The sequence below is a fragment of the Musa acuminata genome, chromosome BXJ1-7 (assembly GCF_036884655.1).
Source record: "Musa acuminata AAA Group cultivar baxijiao chromosome BXJ1-7, Cavendish_Baxijiao_AAA, whole genome shotgun sequence".
Taxonomy (NCBI): domain Eukaryota; kingdom Viridiplantae; phylum Streptophyta; class Magnoliopsida; order Zingiberales; family Musaceae; genus Musa; species Musa acuminata.
In genome coordinates this window covers 37200417-37210936 of record NC_088333.1, presented here as the reverse complement: position 1 = coordinate 37210936, position 10520 = coordinate 37200417, and the positions used below count along the sequence as shown (strand labels likewise).

Below are 10520 nucleotides of genomic sequence, written 5' to 3'. Positions count from 1 at the left end.
CCAGCCCGCCTGCGCCGTGCTCCTCGGATCATGCCCCCGGCTCCATGCCCCCCGAGACACACCCGCGCGGCCAGCCCACCTACGTCGTGCTCCTTGGCTACACGCCCCCCGAGACCGCGCCTGCGCGGCCAGCCCGTTTGAAAACTGAAGCCATGCCTCGGACTCCCGTTACAACGACCGACGCATAGCTTCTTTCCGGGGGGGAATATGATGAGGATAGTAATTATGATAAGACTTGGCTGACGTCAGCCGACGCCTCACGCCTCGATCGACGCGACAGCACCCGATCAAACGGACCAGAACACCGGTTGAGGCGCATTAATGCCTACTCAGGCTCGGTTCTTCATGCCACGCTAACACTAATGTCAGACGCTACCAGCCTGCCACCTACAAGCGGGCACATCAAACAACAATAAACTTCCTTATAAAAGCCCTCGCTTCCGAACAGAACGGGGGCCTGGGGGATGACACAAAAAATATTTCTTCATCTGAAACCCCCTCCACATCATCTGACTTGAGCGTCGGAGGGGTCGGGCCGAGCACCCCGGTCCGACCTTTATGCAGGTGCGAAGCCGAAGGTCCCGGCTAGACATGCAAGCGAGGAGTTCCTGCCCGGAGGAACAGGCGACGCCGTCCCGATCGAACACTGCACGTGACCACCTCGACGGGTTCAAGGAACACCCTAGGGAGATCCCCGTCGTCCGGACCCAAACCGAGCCGCGTCGGCCCCGAGGCCACGGCTCAAAGTTGTTTACACCAACAGTTGGTCTCATGGTTGTTCATGTGAGGACACTAAGGATATAGTATAGGTGCTCATTGAATGAGTTTACTAATCGATCCATTCACAGAATATTGGATGATTAAGAATGCCTCTTCATCAAATAATAGTCCTATGGTCCTAATTGTGTATCCGATCCTAGGACTTGAGATACCAAGGATGTTTTGTATGAGTACTCTACTCTTTGATATTAGATTTATAGATTTGAAAGTTTCAGATCTAGCACATCTGGTCATCGGAAGTGATAGCCAACCTTACGAGGGCAATTTAGTATCGATAGAGGATCATCTACTCTCGGTGTTATGAGAATAATATCATATGTGTTCTTCCTCAAGTAAATCCCTAGCTAGGGTTATTCGATTGAGAGAGAAGGAGATCTCCAGAAGAATCTGATTAGAGTGAGATTCGAGTAGATTCCGTATGGGCCTAATAGCACAATGCTCGGTATACAGTTTCTAGGATATTAGATGAATAAGAGACTATAGATATACATAAACTAAGGATAAACAAGTCTAATGGATTGGATCACTCTGTATCGTCTAGGGATTATGGCGTAGTAGTCTAGTACGTTCATAATCGATGAGTCGAGTAAATTATTATATAGATAATAATTTATTAGGTTAGAAGGAGTTATAATAAGTGCGACTGCTCAATATTGGGCCTAGAGGGTCACATACATATATTAGGTGTTGCAACGAGTAGAGATTCAGATATGAGATATCCGTTGGAGCTCTTATTTATTGGATATCCAATAAGCCCTTATATTATTATGGCATAGTGGCCTAGTATGACGTAATGACCTAGTACATTCATAATCGATGAGTTGAGTGAATTATTATAACATAGTGACCTAGTACGTTCATAATCGATAAGTCGAGTGAATTATTATGGAGATAATCATTCACTGAGTCAGAAAAAGTTATGATAAGTGCAACTCATGACCAGCTTAATATTATTATGGAGATTTTTTGTGCATCAATCTTCGCACGATGATCCAATATTAAAACTATGGGAACCTATTTTATTTTTCTATTCTTCTGCTGCATATATGATGCTCTATTAAGGTTTCCCATCATCCTCCACCTTTGTTAATACAGTCACAATAAATACATTACCAATAATAATGGTTTCCATTCATCTTTCGAGCATAAACCCAAGCGTCATTATATGACTGTTTCTTTGGTGTCATGTTTCTACCAAATTTAAATTAAACAAGATATAAACATATCAAGTACCTTAATATGTATTAAAGTCAGTTAATTGACCCAATATTGATCTAATTTAATTAAATCATCATTAAAATTACTAATCATAATATTAAAAATTTTATTAAAACCTAATTAACTTTATTTTATCATCATAAACATGTTAAACACATAAAAGAAGTATTAAATACATAATTTTGATCTAATATAGGTCAAATTATGATGAAATCATTATTAGCTACACTAATTATATAATTAACATAGTTAATTATCTACTAATTATTTCTTTTTCAATACTATAAATATGTCAAATACCCTAATAGAGAGTAAAGAAATTGAGTTGACCTAAATTTTGATTAAATTATTATTTAAACCACTAATTATAGTATTAAAATACTTTATTGAAACCTAATAAAACCTATTTTACCACCATAAACATGTGAAACACATAAAAGAATATGTAATTATTATCCATTAAATTATGATGAAATCATCATTAGATACATTAATTAGACTATTAACATATTTAATTACCTAATAATTATTTTTCTTTCAATAGTATAAATATATCAAACACCTACTAATAAATATTAAAGACATTTAATTAATCCAATATCGATCAAATTTTGATTAAATCATCATTAAAATTACTAATCGTAGCATTAAAAAACTTAATTAAAATCTAATTAAACCTATTATACCATCACAAACATATGATCCGGTACTTAATATGCATGAAATATAAATATTTTACCTATTAAGTGTTTAATTTTGAATAAATCAATATTAACATGTTAATCATAATATTAAATATCTTAATTATTTTTTAATTAATATTATTATACCATCAAAAGCATATCAAACAATATATTAGACATTAAGTCATACATCACACTTAGTCATCTCATAAATCAATAAAAATATAAAAAAATAATTCATATATGATTAAAAAGTTTTTCTGTTTAATCATTCCAAATTAGTTTTATAATTGATTCAATTCATAAATCATTATTTTGTTGAGTTTAGGAAAATGAACACGTAAGAATTAGAGAAAGATTGTAAATAAAAATAAGTTTAAGAAAGTACGAGAGTGAAATTAATTGAAAAAAAGAGAGGAAATGATTTAAAAATCTTTTAAGTTGCCTCCAACGTAAATTCCAAAGCCGACGGACAAGACAAGACAATAAGTTGAATCTGATACCAATATATAAGCCAAAGCTCTCTTTTCAATACTTCCAACGGAGCTCCTGAGTAGACGAGAAATCCAGAGAAAAGCAAGTTAAATCAAATTGAGTATATAAGGGGTATAATCTGAAATCAATATCTTCTTTTCAGAACTTCAAGAATACGAGAGAGAGAATCAGCAGAGTTAGACTCAACAAGCACGGTAATAATTCTTTACATGGTGCTAACATTAGGCTTGTTAGGGAGCGTTTTATCATTAGGTCACTTTTTGTAAGCAGTTCAATTTGTATTAAATTGATCGTTTGAAAACCTTTATGAATTTGTAATAGTCGATTTCGAATGTTACCGTTCGGTACAGATTGATAATAATCGAAATTGATTGATTCTACCTAGTACAGGTCGGTAACAATTGAAATTTCGATCGTTATCTCCAGGTATAGTCTCGTATCGCTCGATACAAAACCAAAATTTTGATACTGGACGATAGCAGACGATCCATGTACCGATAAGCTGACGGATCGGTACATACCACCCGTATCGAATGGTATGGTATGAAATTAAAAACCCTTATAAGAATATCACAAATGAAATAGCGAGTTGTCAAATATCATAAATAGGTTAACAAACCTCATGCATAATTCATGAGAAGTGAGACCACCAAACCAATGATCTTTTACAATTTTCATCAAATCTTAGAACATAAAAAGAGTGAGAATTTATCCTCCACAAAAGAAAATTATCCATGAATTTGCATTTTCAGTTCATCATTGCTAGATATGGCAAACATGCCATTTTACATTTGTTTTTCATTACAGATGAAAGCCAATATGCAAACTTAACTGAGCTCATATATTTTCTGATACTTATTTAACAGCTGCACTATAGCCTACCAGATCTTTCAACCCATGGTGTAAGATGGAGACGGTAGGTTGATAACAGTGCTCTTGATCTTCGTCATCATATTGATACTGTTAGTAATCCCTTGTGAACCGATGCCACTGTCTTTCAAGCCCTGAAACAGAGACAGCAGAAATCGGAGTTGCCACGCGATCATGGTGCAGACCAAGGAAATCTACTAGTTCATCACACAACTGCTATCTCAGAAAGATTGCAATTACCTGGAAGGGGAAATGGTCAGGTCCTCGAGCTGGGGCCGAATTTATCTGAACAGTTCCCGTCTCCATAGCGTCGCTTATCAGTATCGCTTTGTTGATGTCTCTTGTGAAGACGCATCCCTGTGACAAATAGAAGTCAGTCCCAAGCAGTTTAAAAGAATAGTAAATCTCTTCATTAATTCAGATATCAAACTGCTTGACTGACTCTTAAGCAAGTGAAAGATGCATTACTTTGGATTTATCTTTAGCAAGATATGTTGATCCGGCACAGCATTACTCTTCCTAATGAAGAGGGCTGCCATTTTCTTTTCTGAGAATGTAATTGTCATTTTCATTGGCAAATCAAGCATGAGCAGCAAAGTGTTCATGGAAAGCTATGACAAAATTTTCATGCTGATATTTGGAAACACATTGATATAACAGTTTATGGAGATCATTGTCACCATTATTTTAGTACTAATCAAGCATGAGCAGCAAAGTGTCTGTGAGGTCTGTCAAATTAGACCAATTGCAATACCTGGAGGCCAAAGTTGCTGGCATTGCAATGGTGGATGCCTTCCTCAACAGAGCTGATCCGGATCACAGGCAAGACAGGTCCGAAGGGTTCTTCCCAAGCAATCCTCATATCAGGCCGGACATGATCAAGTAGCAATGGCCAGATGAGATTTCCTTCCCTCCGGTACTCCTGGCAAAATGTGGCTCCTTTTTCCTTTGCATCCATCACCAATCCTTCTATGAAATTTGCCGAAGATTCTGATACAACCGGAGTGATGTCGCAGTCGTCCTCCGGTGATCCGACCGATAGTTTTGCCATTTTAGACTTCACTTTCTCCACGACAGCATCAGCTACTGATTCCATGACTAGAACTACCTTAACAGCTGTGCATCTTTGACCACTGTGATGAACAAAAGTAAAGCAATTTGAGACTGGATGGATGAAACAAGAGAAATAGAAGCTGCAACATGTCGAGTAAATCAAGAGACGTTCAACAAAACACATATGAACATTAACCAAGATTGTTCTCTGATTGCATGACCTGTAAGAGTAACCTCCTTTCACTATATTTGAGGCAACCAAGTCGAGATCAGCATCTTCAAGCACAATGCACGCATCCTTTCCACCGAGTTCCATCTGTAAAGGGATCATTCCAGCCTTTTTTGAAATGGCAATTCCGGTATCACCTCCGGTGAAGCTGTCATCAGAAGCACAGAATTTTCATGATCAAGGCCTTTAGGAGATTAATACGGCAAAAGGGAAAAGAAATTGTTTGAGCTAGTATCTCCAGTATGCTATTACCTTATGCAATTTACTCCGGGGTGCATCGTTAGAAAGTCACCTATTTCGGATCCTTTGCCGGTGACACAGCTGATCAGGCCCTTTGGGAAACCAGCAAGGTGAAAGCATTGTATCATGTGAAGAGCAGCAACTGCACCCTGGTCAAGAAGTAACAGATGAAGCTGCTTCATGAAATTTGCGAGATTAATCTCAAAAACTCGAAGAAAAGCATTTCTGATTGCACAAGCGGTTAATTATATATACCTGAGTTGGAGGCTTGAGCACCAGCGAGTTGCCGGCGATTAGCGCAGGGGCAATTTTAGAGACCGCTAAATTCACAGGATAATTAAAGGGAGGGATAGCTAATACAACACCAAGAGGAACCTACAACAAAACAATTTCAAGATCAGAATGTGTTGTTCTTCCTTGTGTTATCACAGAACATAAGAACTGTATGTACAAAAACATAAGGAATTCAAGCTATGTTCTATTTCTCTTTTTTCTGCATTGCTAAATGTTCTGTTCGTTTGACTTAGTTCAGTGTCACTAACAAAACCAAAAGAAAGAGAACACAGAATAATAATTACCTTGGAACTGAGGCAGTACTTGCTGCGCTCATTACCAGGGAAGCTATCTGAGACTAAGAGTTTGCCCTCTCCGAGTATCCGAACGCCTTCCTCTGCTGTGTATGACACCAAATCCCCTGATCTTACCACCTTCAAAGTAACCACACAACATGAAATAACATAGCTATGGCCATGAAGAAGAAGAAGAAGAGAACACGCCAATTTACCTCGGTGACGGCATCCTTCGCAGGCTTGGCAATCTCCTTGACGAGGCACTCGGCTATGGGGGCCCTGTGCTCCTTGAGGATCGCTGCCGCTTTGTGGAGATGCTCCGCCCGCTTCCACAACGGTGTCCGCGCCCACAGCTTTTGCGCTGCCTTTGCAGCTTCCATCACCTTGTTCACCTCCTCCTGCGTGCATGCTGTTCCAAACACCCAGTCGACCAAACAGAGGAAAACAATGAAGAAGATGGAACCACAATGGAAACGAATGACGCATGTGAGTTTTGCGATTCTCATAGCCTTACAGTAAAAGATTCTAAACGAAAACATATTATATTTTTATATGGGTTAATTATCCTCATTTGAGATGCATCAAAACCAAAGTAAACTTGAATCAGGGGAAAGCAGGGGATGCAGACAGACAAAAAAAAGAGAGTTTAACGAATTTTGTACTGAGAATCACAGCCTCGAATCCCAGAAAGGATCAATTTTTTATGCGACAAATTAGTAAAGCCTCCATTTGTTTGTGAGTTTTTAGTCTCGAATACGAGAAAGCTAAAATTAAAGAAGAAAAGAAGAAGCAATCTTAGAAAAAACGAAAACCTCATCAAATCTGTAAGTCCGGTGGTTGCTCTCTTGCTGTGTAAATATTCGATCTCGAGAGAGACAAACAAATTAGATCCATCGCTCAAGAACTCGATGCGAACAAAAATCTCCGATTCAGATGCCTAGACACGACAACGAACGACAAGCTTCAAGAGCAAAACACTCCACCTTGGACCTTGTACTGAGTCTGCCGGGTGGTGGGATTGACGATGGAGACGGCCTTCCCGGAGGCGGACTTCTTCCACTCGCCGTCCGCGTAGTACTTGTAGACCTGTTTCCCATCAACGATCTCCGTGAACACGTCCGTCCCCGCCATGACCGCCCCACCACCGGCAGTAGCTGCTTCCCTCTTCCTCTCTCCCACCACCACCGGGATCAGCGCCGAGCGAGCAAGGAGCGAACGCGAGCGTGTGATGAAGAAGAGCTTGATAGGGAGGCGAAGCGGTGAACACCAAGGCTGGGCCGAGAGGAATATATAGAGGCGACGAGAGCCACGACTCACCGAGGGCGAGGTGGACCACGGTTCCCATCAGTTCGGTTGGTCGCACGGAAAACGACGCGAGCAGCGCGGCCGCGGGTCACTCCTCCCCGGGGAGGGATACGAGTTCGACACCGTTGTATGGCGGGAACTACGTATCCGCCCTTGCCTCCCGCGCAGGCGACGTGGCGCCCGGGCCGCCCCCCGCTCGCCACAGAACTCTCGTGGGCCCACCCGCCTGTGGGCACATCCATTAGCGGCTTGCGCCACTACTGGTAGTTAATTAACAGTATTAACGGCGCTGCAGGAGGAGCGCTTGGACGAAAGGTTGTGTGGCTCATTATGGAGGGCAGGCAGTTCCACCCAAATCTAACCCATCAATTAATTACTCATGTCTTAATCACATTGGCGCATTATTAATCAAGATAGAAACTTTATTAAAATCTAATGCCGATGCTTAATTTAAGTTTTTATATTCCATTTTACGAAATACATAATATATTTCATTAGCAATTTACTCCACATATTGATGTATTCGAATATATTTTCCATCCAAATTCCGTCCAACAGCTTCTGCATGTGCGATCCAATAATGGAGACCTACTTGGAGTTAACTCTGTGGAGGTTGATGTCTTTGGTTTGTCCGCCGGTGATGGAGCGGAAGGACAGAGAGGTGAGAAGGTCAGGCGAAGGGGAGCAAGGGAGGAGACAGGTGGTGATCATGCGGCGGTTTGGTGGAGGGATGGACTGTTGGGGTGGCTGCCAACTCCCGCAGTTGTGTATTGATGATGCCTGGCATCACCATGACTGCTCTCTGAGCAGTTGGTGGTTGTAAACGCATGGGCGGAGGTCTTCTTCCTTGGAAGATTAAGTCACACTTGACGTCTCCGTGCGACATATTAGTCTTTCCAAGGTTTTGGAGGAGTAAAAATGAAGCTACAGAGATGGTAACTGATTCAAAGGCATCTGCTGTAACTTGGCTGCATGGAAGTGCACCTCTTGGAGAAGTCTGCAAGAATATCCTAAGCATTGTGCTCGTTTTCAGAGAACACACAGCAATTAACAATGCGCTCTGATTCCTTTTCTTTGAAGCATCTTCATAATGGTTTGCAGTCTGAGTTAACCGGTACCACTGCTTTCCAAGTTCTTTGCCTCAAAGATGAGCAACGAGGCGATGGTTAGGTGTGGAAGCTTCCATCAGAGTTGTTGGAACTCCCACTCTATGGGAAGGTGCATCCGATTCCATTTCCATGGCTCTTAATTTTCGTTGCCCTACTGGACCATCATTTATTCAAGACACACGTACAAGAGAGGCACTCCTGTCAACTGAGTTATGCAGTGGGGGTCGGTGGAGAGATCAACATGAAGAAGATGCTAGAGAAGTAAAAGATGAGAGAATTCATTCACAAGTGTATGTAGCAAACCATGTGAATTACTTATGAGGTTAAAGAAGTAACAATGATCATGCTTTCCTTAATTTCCTTGCTTGGAACTGACATCTTTGAATGGTGAAGTCGAACAGCTTTCACTGTGGATGCTGCTACACTTGAGGTCGTTCAAATTGGAGAAGCTTCACGATGAAGGGAAGAACCAACCGCTAGGCACGTGAAGCGATACATCAGTCATCTACCTCCGTATTCATCCGATGATGCCATCTGTTACTGAAAACACACCTGTTGTTGTCGGAGAGCTGTGCTCCAACGGTGGTTCACAGAAGGCAATGCGCATGCTTTAAGCTCAGCCACAAGAACACACAAGGACATGGAATTATTGCAGGAGAATGGATCATGGACTCGCTCGCCACCACAATCGGAAGTTGTTGGGGAAGGCAAGGATTAAAGCAGTGGATGGCATCTCTTCTGATGGGGTAGAAACACATTGAGTGGATGCAGGCAGGAGAGGATCGGAGTGGTCAAGGATGCCAGCACAGTGAGCATCAACCACAAGATTGCAAGGAACAAGGATTGGGTGTTTATTTGTTTGTTTATATGGTCATGTGATGATCTCATTGTTCCTTTCTCTCTTTTGATGGGCCATGCCACCTGTTTGACTTTCTCCTTCTTCCTGTCTTTGTTCCTTTGCTACATATAAGAACAAAAATTTCACAAACTCAATTATCTTTAAGAAAGTGAAGGTGGCTTTTACTAATGAAATGAGAGGAGCAGAATATAGTATTGAAGTACGGGTATCTAACCATGAACTGCTACATATTTCACGAGAAATCAAAACTGGTAACAAAAGTTCCATCAAAGTAAATAGAAAACCAATTAATCCAGTGGTTGAGAGGGAGACTATCCCAGCTAACACCAATCAAGCTTGGAAGTTGAAGATGAATGATGTGATACACATGTAAGGTGTGAATTAAAATAAGAACATCATCATAATTTCACAAGCAAGATGAGCATCATTCTTTTCCATAATTGTGTCCTATACTTTTAGTTACCCATGAAATAATTATAACAAAGCCACCTTTTAGTTAAAGCCTTGTTTTTATATGTCCCAAAATCTTTCAAACTATTTAGAGCAACTGTTTTTCATCGGGCTAATTAAGTGAAACATCTAGATCCATTTATCTTAATATTATCGATTTTATGAATAAAAATATGAAAATAAAGGATAAAGAAGATAATTTTAATATTCTAGTTAATAATGATAGACAACATCGATAGTGGTAGATGACGATACTATTGGGAGTCGTAGGTGATTATTGTGGATGAGTAGAGTAACGATAAGAGGTGAGAGTTGTTCTGTATCTACATCGACATCGACGTAGTTGCCGAGCTGTATCGCTCTCCTCATCCATAACAACCACTTATGATCCCCAATGGTATTAACGTTAAAATTACTTAAACTGACATCACTAGGATGAATGAATTTAGATGTTTCACTTTCATAATTATAAAAATATTAATATAACCTTTTAAGATGTAGGGACTGAAATATTAAAGATAGTTATCATGATCGAGTAAATATGACTATTCACATTGATCATTCCCTATGCAATGGGGGATAATTGTGATTAAGGACAAGCTTTCAAGATTTCAACTCTTCATGTCCTTGATCATCTTACCTCATCAGCTCTAAAACTTT

General features: G+C 40.3%; 1 protein-coding gene across 2 annotated transcripts; it reads right to left on the bottom strand.

The window, feature by feature from the left end:
• Positions 1-3817: 3817 nt before the first annotated feature.
• LOC135679193 (NADP-dependent glyceraldehyde-3-phosphate dehydrogenase-like) lies at positions 3818-7411 on the bottom strand. Of its 2 annotated transcripts, XM_065192677.1 has the most exons (9): positions 7121-7411; positions 6353-6546; positions 6147-6275; positions 5824-5943; positions 5581-5717; positions 5321-5476; positions 4801-5179; positions 4287-4403; positions 3818-4180 (listed from the first exon to the last, which is right to left on the bottom strand). In XM_065192677.1, exons 1-9 carry the CDS (start codon positions 7266-7268, stop codon positions 4067-4069), a joined length of 1494 nt encoding a protein of 497 aa, XP_065048749.1. In that variant the 5' UTR covers positions 7269-7411; the 3' UTR covers positions 3818-4066. The 2 variants fall into 2 exon arrangements, with proteins under 2 accessions (XP_065048749.1, XP_065048748.1); XM_065192676.1 differs by having other exon boundaries at positions 4801-5476.
• Positions 7412-10520: the final 3109 nt, after the last annotated feature.